The 19,186-nt window shown below is 41.9% G+C and overlaps 1 protein-coding gene across 2 annotated transcripts in view; it reads left to right on the top strand.

Annotated features, from left to right (window-relative positions):
• Window positions 1-4,578: 4,578 nt before the first annotated feature.
• FDFT1 (farnesyl-diphosphate farnesyltransferase 1) overlaps window positions 4,579-19,186 on the top strand; it is a 28,294-nt gene continuing 13,686 nt past the window's right edge. Inside the window, exons 1-4 of one of the 2 annotated variants that reach the window (XM_090288955.1) lie at window positions 4,579-4,775; window positions 13,237-13,334; window positions 14,133-14,316; window positions 17,283-17,411. In XM_090288955.1, coding sequence (XP_090145081.1) covers window positions 4,677-4,775; window positions 13,237-13,334; window positions 14,133-14,316; window positions 17,283-17,411 — 510 coding nt within the window. In that variant the 5' untranslated portion in view covers window positions 4,579-4,676. Of the gene's footprint in view, window positions 4,776-12,949; window positions 13,335-14,132; window positions 14,317-17,282; window positions 17,412-19,186 lie in introns of those variants that run through there. The other variant, XM_090288954.1, reaches the window with a different exon arrangement.

Below are 19,186 nucleotides of genomic sequence, written 5' to 3'. Positions count from 1 at the left end.
CTCTCTGGTCATCTTTATTGGGTGGGAATGGTTCCTACAATGTAAATGACTGAGTTCTTTGTGAAGGTGGCTGTGTGGGACTTGTTGAGGTAGCCTGATGGAGCCACTTGAAAGGATCAGGGCAGGGAGCAGGGATGAGCACACATCTGACCTGCTCTTCTGCCCCTCGGGGCACTGCATTGGCAGCACATCTTGGGAAGCAGAGATGGATTTCACTTCTGTTGCCCCAGCCTCTGGCATGTAGTAGTTAGTGATTTGTGTGAGTGAAATTAAAAATAGTGGCTGATATTTCTGGCTTTCCTTCTCTCTCACCTTTTTAAGGAATTGAGAGTTGTCAACAGTGGAGAAAGCCACTTTATGGCAGACCTATAACCTGTATAATACTTCATAAATACTGATTGCTTACCATTAAAGCACTTAGCCTAGTTCTTGCCATGTAATCTGCAAGAAAATAAAAAAAAAAACACATGAAGATAGGTAGTCACTCTTACTATCTTTGTTTTATAGATTAGGAAACCGAAATCTAGATATGCTGAGGAACTTGCTTGAGGTCACACGGTTCATTAACAAGAGCCAAGGGCACACGCTTACTACCCGCACATTGTAGGCCCCTCTCTGTTGGGCTTGGACAGTTGCACCACAGGCACTGGGCAAGTCCTGGCTGATGTCATTAAGAGTATGTCTACAAAGTAGCCAGCAGTTGAGTTGTATGGGTTGTTGGCACCATCATGGACTGGGTTCCACATGAAAGAAATGGGGAAGCAGAAGTGCAGACAGCTGGCAGGAACCACATCTACAATGCCTTTCCTTAAGATTTAATTCATCATCGCAGGAGGCTCTTTAATTTCGTCCTGAAAGGAGGAAGGGTAAGGATAACATTAACTAGACTGAATGAGAAAAAAGAGGTAATGGTGGTACAGAAACAGCAGGGGTGGGGAATTGAACAGTGGGAATTATTCCTCTTGTTCATGTTCCTGGTAGATTTAAAGAGAGGCTTTTGCTTGAGAAAACCATAGATGAGGGAGGCAGAGAGGGAGAGTCCAGGTTTCACTTAGAAGTGAGGAGAGGTGCAATATTTGTACTCAGCACATTCCAAGGGATGTGCTGAGTACAAATTGAGCTTCAGTTTCCAGATTATTGACATTGTGAAAAACTTGGAATTTAATGTTGGGTTTCAATGGCCTTAGCTATTCAATAAATATTTCTTAAATGCCTCCTAAATGCTAGGTTTGGGAATACAAGAATAAAGAGACAAAACTCCTACACTGATATTAGGAGGCCAGCTTGTTACAAAGAGTGTTAAAAGTGTTTTAGGAGGTTATGAAAGAAGTGCTATGTGAAGGTGGGGAGGATAAGTGAAAGATCCAGCAGTCCTGATATCAAGCGTTGTTATTCAACAAAAAGCAGAGGCTTGTTTGTGGCAAGCACTGCGCGAGGTGTTATGTTTAGACATGGTCTCTGACCTTGAGGGGTTCGTGGTAAGGTGAAGAGTCAGACAAGTGTTAATTAGGATACAGAAAGTTTAGGATGAGAGGAACCGCTGGACATGATTGAAGTACTGAGGTTTGTGGAAATAAAGACCAGCTAAATAAGACAAACAAATGTCATTCTTTAATCAGAGATTGCTATATAGCAAGGGCATCAGCAACCATTACTAGCATTTGGGAGAGACTCAGAGGCAGGCCTGGAAGTGGGAAAGCTTTATAGTGAAAAAAAGCAAGGTCATCAGGTGTGCTTGGATTGGAGGAGGTTGGCATGGGGAAGCCGGAAGCAGGATAACTAGTAATGGGGTGTCTTGAGTGATTGGTTTGGGGAGCATATTTGGCTTTCTGTGGTTGGTCTTGTGTTGGAAGCAGGGACAAAAAATAGAGAAGTACTTGATCAAGTGCTGACCATTCCAGGCCAGTTGCTGCAGAGGTTGTGGGTGAGAGCGCTGTTACAGTAAGTGGTCTGATCTTTGTGCATTTGTACATGCAGTCTTCAGTTGGACACTTAGGTTGGATGGTGTGAGCTGGATTGGCTCCAACTATGTCTCTAATTGTCCTTCTCTGGACTGGAAGCTTTTGGGGATAGAACATCATCTTACTCATCTTTACTTCCAGTGCTTGCCACATTGTCGGTGTTGAGTGGATGTTCCTTCAATCTGAAGAGCAGGTAAAGGAGAGGCCAGTGAGCTTTAGAAAAGGAAGGGAGGGTGTTCCACCTGAGCTATAATGAAGGCATGGCAGTAACTAGGTGAGAAGCAAGGAAGGGCAATCCAGGCAGGTGAATTACTCAGGCCAAGACCTGGGGAGTAAAATTTTGTGGCCTCTTTAAGAAATGGAAGTGCTTCCAGGGCTGGGTCAGGGTTTGAAAGAACTGGTGACTGGATAGGAAGCTAAAATTCAAAAAAGGGCATGTAGATGCCAAATGATGATAAAGTTTTTGTTCTATGCCAGAATTCTTGATTTTATCTTGGAAGGCATTTCCTTTTTTTTTTTTTTTTTTTTTTTAGATTTTATTTATTTTTTAGAGAGAGGGGGAGGGAGGGAGAAACAAGGATGTGAGAGTGAAACATCAATTGGTTGCCTCTTGCATGCTCCCTACTAGAGACCTGGTCCACAACCCAGGCATGTGCCCTGACTGGGAATCGAACCAGCAACCTTTCGTTTCACAGGCTGGTGCACAATCCACGGAGCCACACCAGCCAGAGCAGAAGGCATTTCCTTTGAGGAATTTAAAATTGAAGGGTTGTCGGCAAGAGAGTTACATTATCAAGTGTATGTTTTAGGGACATGGGAAGTCGTCCTCAAAATAGTTTAGGAGAGGAGATGGGGCTTACACCAAGATGGAGCAGAGAGGAGAAATTAAGACAGATGTTTGTTTCTTGGACCCCACAGGGTTTGATGATGATTTCAAAGGGCTGTAGGGAGAGAAAGGAGTTAGGGATGATGTCTGGATTTTATAATTGGCAGCTGGGAAGCTGTTAGGAGAAGCCGATTCAATGGGATATTTCAGTTATGGACATGTCAAGTTTGCTCCGTTAGCGGGTCATTAAAGAGGAGGTATCCCAGATGCAACTCAATTCAGTAAGTATTCCTTGTGCACCTGGTATGTGCCAGGCATGATTCTAAATGCTTGTGGGTGAGTTAATGAACCTGTCATCATTGAGCTTACATTCCAGCAAGGCAAAACAGCCAGTAAACATTCTAAGTAAATTACGTATTATATTAGAATGTAGTAAATATATTATGGGAAAAAATTAGAGTAGGATGGAGGATCAGCAGTGGTGGTGATAACATGATCTGGGTGGGCCTAAATAAGGTGAGATTTCAGCGACGACTTGAAGAAAGGGGAATTAGACCGGAGAAGAAGAAAAGTAAAAGTTGGATGTCAGAGAGGTAATGGGGATGCGGGCTAATCATGTAGAGCTTTGTAGATCCTTGTAGAGCCTTTGGCTTGACTGAGTGAAATGGAGAGAGAAGTTGTAGTGTTCTAGGCAGCTCTCTGATCTGACAAATTTCAAAAGATCCTGGTTGCTGTCTTCAAAAAATTGGAGGGTCGGGGCTGTAGTTTCTAGGGCTTGTGAGAAGGTTAGAGTTAGTTCACATCACCCTTGTTTGTGGGAATGCTTAAAATCCTTTTTTGGGACTAAGTGGGTCTAAAACACGTTGAAGAGGGTAGCTGAAACTGGAAGATCGATTGACATCACCCTGGAAAACTGAAAGTGCTCTGCGGGGTTGTGAAGCCCGAAAATCGGGAGTTTTATTGCTGGGCTGGATACCAGGTATTCCACGGGGCTGCATGTGGTGCGGAAGGCAGGTGAACGGTACTGCGCGGTGTATGTGCCACACGTGAGTTAGCCAACCTTTTGCACTGTTTGTGTACTTTTGGCAACAAAGACCTGACAACTTGGTGGGGGGTCCACACGCCTTTTAACTGTTCGGCAGTCGGGCGCGACCGCGAACGTAACAAGTCAAGGAAGGGAATTGGGCCAGCAGGATAAACAAAACTAAACACGTGGAGGGCTTACTGACAAAATCGTGGCGGACTCTTGCCCACTCTGCTCGTCTCCGCTGGGTTCCCACTGGACGCCGAGGCCAGAGGAGTGGGGCTTCACTGAGTTCCGGGCGGGCTGAGTTTGCTCCCGCAGTCCCTCGAATGGCAACGGGAGGAAAACAAAGCCTTGGCTCCAGTACGAGCACCAGTCCCGCTCGCCTGCCTCTTCATCACCTTTCAGTTCTAGGACGTAGTCATCACGCCATACTCGTCCTGCCGCCGGTTGGCCGGCGTCTTGCCGGTGCGAGTCGCCCTGGCCAATCAGCGCCCCACGCCCGGTGAAGGGCACGCAGAGGGAAAATGGACCCGCCCCCAGTAGGAACACCAATCCCGCTCGCCTGCCTCTTTCTCACCCTTCAGTTAGCTTTAGGATGTGGTCATCACGCCAGACTATCCTGCCTCCGACTGGCCGGCGTCTCTCTGGTTCGAACGCCCCTGGCCAATCAGCGCATGCCAGTCCACCCCCACTAGCCCACTGGAAGTGGCTCGAAAGCCCGAAGCCCGTTAAGATTAGCGGGAAGTGGGCGTGGCGTCGTCGCTTTGGGCCCGCCTCCACTCCTGCCGGGCAAGCCGAGCCGCCTCAGCTGTATTTTGAGACTGAGGCTGGTGTCACCTGGGCTTGGCATCCTTTTCTTATCATGGAGTTCGTTAAGTGCTTGGGGCACCCCGAGGAGTTTTACAACCTGCTGCGCTTCCGGATGGGTGGCCGGCATAAAGTGATACCCAAGATGGACCAGGTGGGTTGAGCATCCCGGCGTCCCTGCATCCCTGTCGGGTCGGAGACGCAGCGCAAGTCGCCCGCCTTTCCGACCTAGCCCGGCGGGACCAAAATCGGGGGTTTGGTACGCGGCGCGTGGATGCCAAACGCCTCAGATTCCCACCTTCCCTTGGGGAGCAGACACTCGCCAACCTGGTTCACTTTCTTGACTCAACGTGGCGCCCAGTTCGGCTTGGTCTCCTGCCCTCCCTTAAGTTGTCTTGCTGCTTAAACTGTTTCTACTCGTTTAAGACGTTGGTTTTCAGGTAGTTTGGCTTCCCACTTCATTCTTTTCGTTTTAACAGATTTTATTTTTAGATAGGAGAAGGGAGGGAGAAAGAGAGGGAGAGAAACGGGTGCGCCACCAGGCACGCTCCCCGACTGGGAATGGAAGGAGCAACCTTTCCGGGTGATGGGAGGGACGTTCAGTACACGCCAGTCAGGGCCACATTTCATTCTTCACATTGATGTTTTTTCGTGTCGTAACCCTTGTTTACAAAGCAGGTTGTATGGGTAGTGGGAGGGGACGTGGGAGAGGCATGTGTGAACAAAATGAACTATGCAAATATTGTCAGGGAATACCTTTTGCAGAATGAAACCTGCCTGACTCATCCTTCCAGTTTTCTGTTATGCCATTTCCTGCAGAAGCTTCCGTCACTTTTACAGTCTGATCAATCCCTTCTTCCTCAGTGCTTTCTCGGTTTTTTATAACACTTATTTATTATTTACTCTTCCAAGTTCTCATTAGTTACCTGTATCTCTGTTCATTAGCTACATTGTTGGCTTCTTGAAGGCCAGACCTGGTTTTTAAATTTATATTTCACCTGCCTCTTTCCTGTACTACCCTCTGTTAAGTGAATACTTACAAAGGTATTTATTCCAACAAAAAAATTATTCTGAAGTGATTACTGAATGACTAGACACCTTCAGCTGAATTAGTGAGTTATATCAAGAATTTTAAATTATTTTTTCCTAATGGAAATATCACAGTGAAATACTGATATTTGTTTAAATGTTCCCTTAATTGGTGTCCTTTATTAAAACACTTTAGTTTCCATCAGAGAAAAGAACAGTTTTTCCTTTCTCTTACCTCAAGTGTCCTTCTCATCTTTCAAGGTCTAGCTTCAGTGAGTGCTGCCTCTATTGATCATTCAGCAGTTATTTTTTAAGAACCTGTTCTGTGCTAGGCATTATAGAGGGTTCAGCATGGCAGGCTGGCATGTATAGACAAATACAACACTGAAAGAGCTCACCATCTTGTCAGGTCAATAACACGTCAAATTAATTGTTCGTAGAAGACGTAAGGCACCATCATGAGATGCCTTTTCATGTCACCTATGACATGGGAAATCATTTTCTCTAGCATTATTTTTTACCTTATATCAGAACCATAGCCTTGTACTGTGGTTCTTTGTGTGTTGGCTTTATGTTTCCCCCAGTCCCTTTCAGATTTAAGATTCTGCATTTTAAGCATTTTGAAAATCGGAATCTTGTAGGCTGTATTTTTAGTGAATTAATGAACAAAAAGTAGGTGCACTGCCCTCAAGAAACAGCTAGCTTTTTAAACAAGATAAGCATAAGTAAATGGCAGATAATAGTAAATGCCTTAAGAAATTTCATTGAAGTGAAAAATCGCTTTTGACTGGGATAGGGGCTTAATCTTTTGGGGAATGCCTAAAGGAAATACAGCTTTAAGTTGCTCTTGTGCCTTGCTCAGTAGATTTTTTTTTTATTTTTTTATTAGAGATTCTTACTAAGAATTCTTACTTGGAGCTTTCCTGACGTTACTTGCAAACATTTGTTATTGTGAATTTGTATGTTTTGCCAGGAGGAGAATGGTGTCCACTGTTACCAGATTCTCCCAGGGATCTGGGACATAAAACAGATAAATAGTAACTGCCTTACAACCCAGGTTGTACAGTCTCCTGAACAACTTCTTCCTGTGATTTGTAATTCACTGCCTCTGGAGACCGCCTACTCCATCTCCAGACAGTTCTGGTTTTGGGGCAGTGTTACCTTAAAGTGAGCTACACTTCCACTCTTTGTTCTCTCTCTCGGGAGCCAGAGAGTCTAATCCTTGTTTTGTAATACAGTACCTGAAGTGTTTTAAGATAACTCTCATATCCTCTCTAAGAATACTGATATACAAGCCCAGTGTTCTCTGTTCTTCCACTCAGATATCTGTTCCTCTTTCCAGATCATTTATCAACCTGGTCTCTCTCTCTTTAAAGTCTGCTGCTCAACTTTGAACAATACTTAAGGTGTGGTTTGATTTTTTTTAGACTTTAAATTTCTTTCTTGCCCTGGCTGGTGTGGCTCAGTGGATTGAGCGCCAGCCTGCGAACCAAAGGGTTGCTTGTTCGATTCCCAGTCAGGGCATGTGCCTGGGTTGTGGACCAGGTTCCCCAGTTGGGGGGCGTGTGAGAAGCAACAACACACTGATGTCTGTCCTCCTCTCTTTCCTCTCTCCTTTGCCTTCTCTCTAAAAATAAATAAATAAAAAGTCTTTCTTATGAATGTTATATGTTTTTTGAACCCTGATCTTTACCTTGTATAGAAGGTAATAAATGACTAACATTTATTGAACTATTGCTATGTGGCAAGCACTATTTTAAACACCTCCTTACATCTATTATTTAAACCTTCCAGTAACACTATGAGGAAGCTACTATATACTTTTTTTATTTTAAAGATGAAGAAAACAGGCACAGAGAGGTTAATTGCTTGAGATCCAACAGCTCTTTAGGGGTGGAGCCTGTCTTTGACCCAGACAGTCTGACAGAGAGCTCACTCTCTTAACCCCACAATGCTGCTTACCATTAAGGTGATGGACTGCTGAGACGCATTAAACAGAGGATTGTCCAGATTCAGTTGAAAGTTAAATACACTTTTGTGTGATAGACACAAAGTGGAAAATGCCTACAGTAAACATAGTCTAATGGAGAATAGGGGTACAAAAATAAGATAACCTAGGAAGTGCCAAGTAATCTTAAGGACATTTTGATTTCAGGAATTTTTAGTGAAGTGGAAATGTTTTACAGTAAAAAGTTTTCAGAAAACACAGGAAATGTGCTTTGTAAGGTATGAGGGCCTGAAGAGGTATTAGATTTAGATTAGCAGGGAGAATCCTCATTGGAAAAAGGCAGCATGAGCCAAGGTATGTAGGTAGGATTGAGCATGAAGCATGTGGAATGATAAGGAACCCAAACTGGCTGGAGTTAAAGAATGTAAACCACAAGTATTAAGCTGAGTAATCGTGGGTGGGAATACAAAAGCTGAGCTGTATTCGGTCAAACAGGTAATAGTTTAAAGCAGAACTTTGTCATGATGAAAGCAATATTTTTAGAACACTCATCTGATAGGTGAGTGGGATTAGGAGATTATATTATGAGTTAGAGTAATCAAAATAATGATGATATTAATAATAGTCAGTGTTTATTGAGTTCCTATGTTTGCCAGGCACTGTGCTAAGTTTTTTAAGTCTGTTACCTCAGTGTATCAGTTAGCTTTCATTGAATAAGAAGCCTCAAAACTGGGTGGCTCAATTCTGAAGACTGGTAGCACGGCAACGTGAACGTACTTAACAGTAGTAAACTTCACACTTAGAAGTGTTCAAGATAATAAGTTTTATATTATGTATACTTACCACAATTAAATAAAAACAAACAGCGACTTAAAATGACAACTGTAATTGAGTTCATAAATCTCTACGGGAACTGGGGAGTTCTGGTCCGGGCCAGCTTGGCTGATTTCTACTGGGTTTGCTCAGCTGAACCATTTGGCTGTGGCTGGACAACCCCATGGTTAGCGGACTGGGCCATGTGTGTCGCATACAGTGGGCTAGTCCCAGACTCTTCATATGGCGACTGGAAGAGCACGAAGCTCAATGTGCATGCACCTTTCAAGCCTCTGCTTGAGTGACATTTGCTGCTTGTTGGCCCCAAAAAGTCACAAGCGAAATCCAGAGGAGATGGAGAAAGGTCCCATCTGCTAATTGAAAGAGCCACAAGATTTTGTAGCCATTTTATAACTTACTACACCTAGTCAATCTTGACAACAACCCTAAAGCGATAGTCCTATTATTACGGCCATTTTACAGATTAGGAAATGGTGGCATAAGGTAATTAAATAATGTTTGTGAGGTCACACAGCTCCTATGTGGTGGTTCCAGGATGACAACTCAGGCTTGTCTGAAGACCTTCATGTTTCTAGTTTGGAGGCCAACTGGGTGGGATAAAGAGCATAGGCTTTGACTGGTCCCAGACAGAATCAGATGCCAGCGCTGTTACACGTGCTCCCAGTTCATAACGGGCATTCTACGATTCCTAGTTGCTTTCTTCCCTTCCCACTTCTGCTGTGCATTAGCTTCCTTCCTCCCTCCCTCTCCTTCCTTCCTTCAACAACTGGAGATAACAGTAGTGAACAAGATAAGTGAAGACCTTTCTTTTATGAACCTTACATTTTAGTGGAAGAGAGAATGAAAAACAAATATACAATATTTCAGGTGGAGGTAAGTATTACAGAGAAAAAAAATAGGACAGGGGATCTGAGTGTCTGAAGTCAGGGGACACAATTTATAGGGTTGAGATTTGGGTCCAGAGACTGGACTACTCTGTGTCTCGTTTTTCTTGTTATAAAATGAGACTATTGGGGAAAATTGTGGCATTGGTTACCTCTAGAGGAAGAAATGGGTGGCCAGGTTTAAGGGGTAGGAGAAATACTTTTCATAGTATCATCTTTTGAAATTTTTAAAAGACACTTGGGCTACTCCCTCTTCTAGCTCTGAGATTTGATGAACAATACTGTATGAGATTTGTTTTGTTAGTTGCCCTTTTTAACCCCTGTGAGCCATGAAAAAAAAAAAAAAAAAAAAAGTTGAGCATACCTCAAATCAGAACAAGCAGGAAAAGTCATTTTCCTTCACTTAGCATATAAGTCTCTCAAATAACAAAGAAGCTTGGGGGAAATTTTGCACTTAGCAGATATTGAGGGTTGGTTATTTCTATCACAGAAGGTTTTGGCTATAGGAATTCAGAGTTCAGCTAAAGTTGATTTATATTGAATTTTTAGGAGCATATCAGTAAGTACAGGGCCATACTGCCACCTGTGAGTGGTGTGACATCACTCTGAGGGCACGTAATGGAAAAAGCAGGTGTTTTGTAAACATGGAGCTCTGGCTTCTGTCAAGCTTAAATCCTGTTATTTAGACTAATAACTTAAGTCTATTAAGTAAATCCTGACTCAGTTAGCTGAATAACTTTTGGTAATTTAACTGCCAAACAATGTTCTGTTCATCTGTAAAATAGATACCAGATCACAATCCCTTAACCACATTTCCCAACTCCAAAATAGCCTGAAAACAAAGTGTTTCTTAATAAGTCTAGCTCAAGGTCGTTTTGTAGTGGGGAAGAAAAAAGTGCTCTAAATTGAAGTGACCCCTCTTAGTATAAATATTCAGATGTTTTGCTGAAGAAATGTTAAGATCCATTATGGAATGCTACTCCACAAGGATTATGGCTGTATATGCATTTTATTGCCTGTTTTCTAAAACATGAAAAATTCTGAATTCTGCTACATACCTGGCCATGAAGGTTTCAGGTGGATTGTAGGTCTGTAACACCTTCCTTAAAGGATTTTTTTAGGATTAAAAGGTACAGCAGATTTAGGGCTTACATTAATGTTTGTATGGTGCTCAGCATGTAGTAGCTGTGCAATTAATGGTAGTTATTAATCTTGCCCCTTAAATCAGTTCTCAAGTTTGTGGGTCTTTTCCCCACTTCTGAGGGAACCTGTGTTACCTAAAATCTTACCGAAAGACTGGAGAGAGTTGGTAGCTTTTTGCTGGTGGAACTGTCTTTCAGCTTGAGACTGGAGCCCTAGTCCTGGGAGTTCAGACCTGTGCCTCTAGCCACCCCACACACCTCCTCTAAATGCCCTTCACTCCTGTTTGCTCTCACTTGAGAATTCTTGGGAGTGCACTTCATCTCAGCGTGGTAAACATCTGGAGGCTCTAGGGACAGGCTCAGGAGCTTTAGCTTTTTGTTTTCCCTTTCCTCAACTTATGGGAATCAAGCGGTGGAAATTTTTAGTGAGTAGTGTTTTTTAGTGTGCTTATTAGTTTTATCTTCCTGTATCTTGGTAATTTGAGAAAATTTATTGTTACTGGGTGAGGTACTGGAACAAATAGGTACTAGAAGAAGATAGGGATGTGATTTATTGACCTCGATCCCCTTTAGTGAGTGCAGGGGGTGTGCTGGAAAAGAGGGGTAGTGTGTTCTTGAAGAGTATTGCTCTCCAGAATCAGTAATTGCGCCATTGCGTCTATTGAAACTTGCTTTTAGACACCAGCCCCCAAACTATTCGATTTCGCTGAGGATTAAACATGTGTCAGTGCAGAAAGGAATCGTTGCAGCCCAATAACAGCAGTGTATGTGAAGAGCTGGCCCGGAGCTCAGTAAATAGCTCTCACCTCTTTTATTTTACTGTGAAGTCCTGGGAAGGAGTTTGTGAATCATTTTTAAATATTCTATCAACTTATTTATTTATTTATTTATTTTTTAAAAGATTTTATTTACTTATTTTCAGAGAGAGGGGAGGGGAGGGAAAAAGAGAGGAAGAGAAACATTAATGTGTGGTTGCCTCTTGTGCGCCCCCAACCAGGGACCCAGCCCGCAATCCAGGCATTTGCCCTGATGGGGAATTGAACCAGGGATGCTTTGGTTTGTAGGCTGGCGCTCAATCCACTGAGTCACAGCAGCCAGGGATGAACATATTTATTTATTAATCAGACCTTCATTGAATATTTGATTCTACTAATATAAGATGCTCAGTATATATTTTTACTAATAATTTTTATTGAACATGGCAATAAAATTAAATTCTCCTGATTGTGTGATTAAAAAAAGAAAAGCTTTACTCTTGAAAAATAATTGCATCCATGGTAGGAAATTTAGGAAATGTGTACAAATAAAAAGAACATAGCTTACCAAGGCCCCCCACCCAGGGTCTAGTATGTTCACTGTTATCATTCCAACGTGACTGTGGGATTTCTGGTGGATATGCCATGTGTATTTTTTAACTACTCACCTGTTAGGTAATTCAAATATTTTCCGTTTCTCTTATTAAAAGAGAATAGGGAAGATATGGGGGTGTATGTGGTAAATCTATACTTTGGATTCAATTTTCCTGTAAACATGAAAATGCTCTAAAATATAGTCTGTATAACACAAAGTCTATAAAACACAAAGCAGTTCTTTCTGATATGTTTGCATATCAGAATATGTTGGTTATTTTTTTCCCCAGGAAAAACATCTCTTATTTTCCTTAAGGAATAATAAAGTTCAGGAAGCAGCTTGTTACAGTTCAGGTTTGCAGGGGAAAAGAAGACTATAAACCCTGTAAAGGAAAACTTGTTTTCCAGAGAATAGTAGAGGTTTACCAGGTGATAAAACAACAACAACAACAACAACAACAGCTGAACAGTAGTTAAAGCGGTAAAAACAGATTTTATTCAGAAAAGCTATTGCAATAGGGAAAGAGACCTCAGTTATAGAACTGGGCTCAATTCCTAAAACAAGGAAAAGTGGGGATTTATAGTCAAGGAGCAGGCAGAGTGGAGGAAAATGCCTAAGGAAACATCTGGGACAAGGACTTTCTGGCATAAGGACCTGAAGGAGTTCTTGTTGGAGGCTGGCCAGGGCGATGGGATGGCGGGGAAGGGGTCCGGTCAGATAGTGAGGTTGGTCAGATATCCGGGTTTGGGGAGTATGGCCAAACGACTTTAGTAGGATTTTTGCTAAAATTGGGTGATGCAAAGATAGACACACAAGTGCAAAAGTGGAGGATTCAGGAGAGCCTGGCTAAGTTTGATCACGGAGAGATGCTTCACAGGAAGTAAAAGCCAGCTTCTTAAGAGTGGACTGCATGGTTAGGAGCCTTTGGGCTCTGGGGAGAAGGGGTGCAAGCCAGAGGCCGAGGCTAGGGGCGGGGCCCGTCTTCCGGAGCTCAGTGGGCCTCACGTGGGGGTGGGGGGAGCGGGTTGGCGGACTGGGCTGGCAGCCCTGCCGGCCCGGAATCTATTGGGGTGGAGGGAGAACCCGCTCCGCCTCCTCGGTGGGCGTCTCCCAGCTCAGCCCGGGTCTATGTAGGAAAAATTTGGCGCTGGATTTTCGATTCTCATGGCCGCAGCTGCCTGCGGCAGCAAAGCCATGTCCCTCTTCAAGCGGACCTTGGTTCTGAGCCCCGCCGCGGCTCCCAGGGGCACAAGCAGCCCCCCACGCTGCTGCCACCTGCTGCCTGCCGCCTGGCCCTCCAAAGACTGGCCGTCTCGGGGAGAGGGCATCTACCTTCGGCTACTGAGCCCGACGGCTGCCTGCCGCCTGCCCCAGTCCCATGCCTGCTCCTCGACTCCTGCTACCTCCGTGTGTCTTCTCTGCCCACAGGGCTCGCTCAGCAGCAGCTTGAAAACTTGCTACAAGTATCTGCAGCAGACCAGTCGCAGTTTCGCAGCTGTGATCCAGGCGCTGGATGAAGAAATGCGGTGAGTGGTGGGGGCAGCTCTTTTTGACGTGGGGAGGAAAGCTTTCCAGACAGCTTTTGAGTCAATCCAAGCACTTTTTTTGACAAGCCCCATCATTGTATTCTCTGTGCTTGTGGCTAAGCAGAACGTGCACCACTTGAGTAAAGGAAATGTTGGAACGCCCATGTATTTACTTTTAGACTGCCCTTCCAGGCACCTTGCCATCGAATGATGTCCCTGTAGGCCCAGCTCTTTCAAGGAAGGAGGGGGGGGGTTGTTTGTTAACTTTTTTTTTAGGCCTGACAGCTGAACCTGTGTCTAAGCAGGTCGTGCATTTTTCTTATGCTCCTTTATATTTGTAGTATACTGGGATAACTCTTCAAGATGCCTCTGTGCAGATTACATACATACATAAATTTAGATCAATTGCCTTTATGTATGATAGTATTTATAATGAGAAGGGTCTTTTGACTTTATTATTTTATTTGTAAATTGTTAGTTTCATCTAAACATTTGGTTTATTGGCTTCTGTACAGTTCTACATTAGTTAATCTTAACTAATTGTGAGAGTAGTAGTGACTTCCAGCTGATAGGTTTATTTTATTTTATCAATAAACTACATCCGTTCATTATTGCTATCTAAGAAAGGAAAACTAAAATATCTCAGGTATGAAAGGCTTTGGATATTCTTTAATAGTTCTGCAGAGTTAAGGGTGTAAGGGGGTTTAGAAAATGGCCTGGCATAAATGAGATGTTATTTTGAAATAAATACCTTTGAGAGTTTGTTCCTGTATATTAATAGTTCTTCATCTTTTACAGCCATGCAGTATGCATATTTTATCTGGTTCTCCGAGCTCTGGATACTCTGGAAGATGACATGACCATCAGTATAGAAAAAAAGATCCCACTCTTACACAACTTTCACACTTACCTTTATGAACCTGACTGGAGGTTCATGGAGAGCAAGGAGAAGGATCGACAAGTGCTAGAGGACTTCCCAACGGTAGTGGAATGACAAATCTCTTCTGCATATAGTTGTGTTTATCATTGATGCTGTAATGTCAGCTAGCCTGCATACCCATAGAGAATGGTTAAATAGGCAGTCTGAGGGCAGCGTAATATAATGTGATTGTTAAGCCAGACTGCCTAGGTTGGAATTCCAACTTCCCCATTTATTAACTGGTACTTAGTTATGTAGCCTGCCTATGCCTCATTTTTTCCCATCTATAACAGAGAGGTTATATACCTCATAGTACTATTGTGAAGATTAAAGGAGTTAATACAGATAAAGCTCTTAGAATGGTGTTAGCTAGTATTATTATTGGTATAGTGTTTGGAAGCCCCATATTTACTCCTTGTAGAAAGATGCACTGAAGTTCTAGTGTTGTAAAAAATGGAATCTCAAGCTAGCCCACAAAACTTATTGCCTGTAATGCAGCCTGAGTATGTAGCACTGCTAGCTTCTTTGGCTGTCCTCAACAGCTGCTCACAATGGGTTGCAGCTGCGGTGTAGGGAGACAGCTGGGGTGAGGACTGAGAAGCAGGATGATCCTGTGTATCTTATAGCCGTGTGATGTTATACAAACTCCTTAACTTCTTGATGTCTCGGTTTTCTTATCTGTAAAGTTAGAACTGTGAAGATTGAATAAGTGCGTATGTGTAAACTACTTAGAATAATGCCTGGTACATACAGTACTAAGTATTCTGGAAATATTAGGTGTTCAGTCTATTCTCTTAGAGTAAAATGGATTATAATTAAAATCTTGAGCTTTAGAAAATCTCACAAGTTTATGTGATATATGTGACTATGTCCTGCTTTTCTGGAATTTGCATGTCTTATCACATAAATAAGTGATTTTTTCATATCTTACAAGTTTTTGATGTAGCACAGTCTCATGTTCCCTAATAGCCCAAAAGAGCCCTTCTATATGTACATAGTTGCCAGAATTTTTAGGCTCTTGCTATTGAAACAAATCTACTATATTCCTGAGTGGAGAGGGAGGGATCCAACCATTATAAAAGAATGTTTGAGAAAGACTCCTTTGGAGCAAAGGCTATTTCAGAATTTTGAAAATATGTCTTCATTGTCAAAGCCAAAAACACACTACAACACAAACCAAAAAGTCTGTGAAGAATGATTAGATGGAGTTGATACAGTAAAATACAATACAAAAGAAGAAGAAAGGAAAAGAATCTGTGAAAAATAAGTGAAGATTTAGAGCTCACACCTTTCTCCATTATACTAGGGAACTCACCCTGATATCCTTCCTTCATGCACTCAAAGCTTTCCAGAGGGCTTTGAGTTGTTGCAAGCAACTTTTTGACCTGGCCCCATCATTGCATTCTCTGCTTGTGGTGGCTCAAGCAGAACGTGCACCTCTTGAGTAAGGGAAATGTTCTCTGTTGGAATACCCAAGGACCTGGACATCTATAGTAGTTGTGAAACAGAACCACCTGCAAGGATGAAATATAGGTCCTCCTGGTTCACTCCACAAGGTAGAGCTTGTTATTGTTAGAGAATACCTGAAATGGACACTGAGTTTGGCAAGCCAGCAATGCTCTCTCTCTCCTGCAGGTTTCTGGGAAAACTCAGAGCTTTTCATTGTCATTCTTTCCTAGATAATTTTGTTTTCATTTTTTAAATTTATATAATTATATAACAAATACCACAGAGTTGTTAGAGGAGATGGTTCAAATTCAGCAGGGAAATGTTTATTTTGGAGTACATTTAAGAGTCTAAGCTGCTCCTCCTCCCCCACCTCCCTGGCCTTTCCTCTCTTATAAATAGAACTGACCTGGCCAAGGATCTGTTGAAAGAACAGGTCTGAGGGAGATTCAGGGATCCAAATAAGCTTTGGTGGACTTTTTCATTTGTTTCAGAACACAACAAGAATTACCTTCTGGCTTTGCTTAGAACAACTGTTCTGGAAAGAACAGAGCTTTGATGAGATTGGGTTGATTCCATTGATTTTTGGGGGCTTAACAGTTGATGTTCATCATAGAGTAATCTTAAAGTAACTCAGGCTTCTGAATCCCTTTGGTGCCCGGCAACCAGCTGGTTTTCCCTCAGGTCCTTAAATTTAGGAGTTTCCTGAAGAATTTTTCCTAACCTTTCTGTAAGCACAGACCAAGTATTTCTCACACTTTTGGTGCATATCAAAGTCTATTCACTGTTTTCAGCATTGCGTGTTGGGTCTAGTAATATTTTACATCATTTTATTTAAGTTTCATGCTGTTTTTATATTGTATTTTGATAACTTATAAACACTTCTTTGAACTTAAGATATTTGTACAGTAGCATAGCAATGAATTTTAAAAACACTAGTAGCACTTTTCTACATTGGAGCTTGGGCTATGGAAAAAAAAATGTTGGGTAGCATGCCTGAGAATGAACTAAACTGAGTTTAAATAGTTCAAAAGTGTGGCCTTATACTGGGGAAGACACTAGTTTTGTGATACAAATTTAGAAACTGATGGTAGAAAATGGTTGGATGATAGCTAGAATATAAACTCTATAGGAGCATGAGTTTCTGGTCGTTTCTGACTGTCCCCAGTGTCTAAACAATGCTCATTACATAAGAAGTACTAGATACATTAACGCAAATGAATCTTCAGTCTTACAAGCTTTGTCTGAAATGAGGCACTCTTCCTACAATTCTTACATTTATGCCCAGTTTTATATTGAAGCATATCATTTATTAGAAAAATGAGTGTATAATAAGACTTTGGATTTTCTTTTGAGTCTAGAAACTACCATTTTTAGACCCTTCCATTTTAATATTTATAAAATTTGTTGGGTTTATTATTCAGGATGTAGACAACTAGAGTAATTAGGTGTTAGGCCTATAGATGAATCATTTGAGAATCTTTAGAAGTTCTACTATTGCTTTGCTTTCTGATCCAGGTACCACATTGTTCCCAGTGTAAATACATATTTCATATGTTCTGTTCTTTATATCTCTGTTTCAGATCTCCCTTGAGTTTCGAAATCTGGCTGTGAGATACCAAACAGTGATTGTTGACATTTGCCAGAAAATGGGGTTTGGGATGGCGGAGTTTTTGGATAAGCACGTGACGTCAGAACAGGAGTGGGACAAGGTTAGTGTCCCTGTAAAGCAGAGTGTGGTGCATAAGGCAGAGCTGGCAGTTCTCACTGTGAAGAAGGAAAGTTGTCCACCAGTTCCAGGTTTTCTGGTTTTATAACCCATCTATTTAGCTTGAATGCCTCATCATAAACACTTAATAAAGGTTTAGTTTAATACTTGAAATAATTTATGCTGTAGAGAGTTTACCATTGTTAGGCCAAAGTAGATACTTATCCCAGAGGGACAGACATGAAGCTTATGAAAGTGCCTAACTTGCTGTGATATTAGGTAAATGGCTAAATTACTATATCTAATATAGAGATATTAGTTTCAAATCTTAAAAATGTGTTTTTTACTTTCTTCTTTTTCACTACCAAGTGTGTGTATAAAACTTAGTATCTGAGTCATTTCCAGTTGCATCTTAACACAAGATTATTTTTAAACTGTTAAATTATGTGTCTGTTTCCTGAGAAACAAAAATAGTTCATGAAAATCCACAGATGTTGACTGTGGATTATAGGTGCGTTATACTGAGAGGTGAGCGCCTTGCTAATACTTCTTCCATTCCCATCATCTCCTTATAGAAATAAGACAATATGAGATACGTTCCAAGTTTCTTGACACACCCTCATCCCCCAATTCATATTGTGAATATATGTGGGAATGGCTTTTATTGGGCCAGATTTTATTCCTGACCAGCAGCTGTGAAGGATATTGACCAGGGTAGGAGTTAAGGTCTGGGAGAGTGCTTATCTAGACAAAGTGACCTAATTGATTATGGGTAATAAACGAAATACCAAAATACAAGGGCGGAGGGAGAGGGGCTTGCCCATTTTTCATAGGAATGGTGTTTGTGAGACTTAATTCATCATCCCAGTGGAAGCAAAGACATTTTAAAACATCTAGCCCTGGCTAGTGTGGCTCAGTGGATTAAATGCTGGCTGGCAAACCAAAGGGTCGCCAGTTCATTTCCCAGTCAGGGCACATGCCTGGGTTGTGGGCCAGGTCCCGGTTGGGGGACTGTGAGAGGCAACCACACATCAGTGTTTCTCTCCCTCTCTTTCTCCGTCCCTTGCCCTCTCTATAAAAATAAATAAAATCTTTTAAAAAGACCCATCTAAACTGGGTACATATTTTGTATCTTTAATAGTGTTTAGGTTAGGATCACACAAAAACAGCTACTGTTGATACATATTCATTGAGTAAGTGCAAGTCAAAACTTCATGTGGAACTGCTGGTAGATGCTCCCCAAGTTAAGATGCAATGCATGTGATTGCTGCTAGAATATCAGTTTATGAATTTAAAGTTAAAGCTACAGCTGCTGGCCAAGAACCATTACTGGTTATCTGCACAGTAATTTCCTTTCCTGCTATGAAGCTGTATGAGGAAACTTAATTATAGATTGTTGAATAGAAGTTCTGATCAGATAAAATTGAGTACTTTGAAAGATTTTATTTTTCCTTCAACTTTGGAGAAAGGTGAATACTTCCATTCTAGGAGTTATTTCTAAACAAAGAGCTACTACCTTAAAATAAACTCTGCTTTTCCTTGGACAGCACTATGGATGTACTAATGTTTTTAATTTCTAGTAATTATTTTAAAATTTTTTGTAGTTGTTCAGAGCTTCTTTCTTGCTCTCTTAATTTCAGCATGTCTTTACTCTTTCCAGTCTTCCTCTCCTAGAACATATTTCAAGTGCTTTCTCTTTGCCAATTCACCATGCCTTTGACTAGTCTCTGGCATTGTATACCTTCAACCAGAGACACTTGACTCTTAAGTCTTCGCATA

Source organism: Furipterus horrens, unplaced genomic scaffold (genome assembly GCF_987537825.1).
Source record: "Furipterus horrens unplaced genomic scaffold, mFurHor1.1.pri manual_scaffold_10, whole genome shotgun sequence".
Classification (NCBI taxonomy): Eukaryota; Metazoa; Chordata; class Mammalia; order Chiroptera; family Furipteridae; genus Furipterus; species Furipterus horrens.
This window is presented reverse-complemented; position numbering and strand designations above follow the sequence as displayed.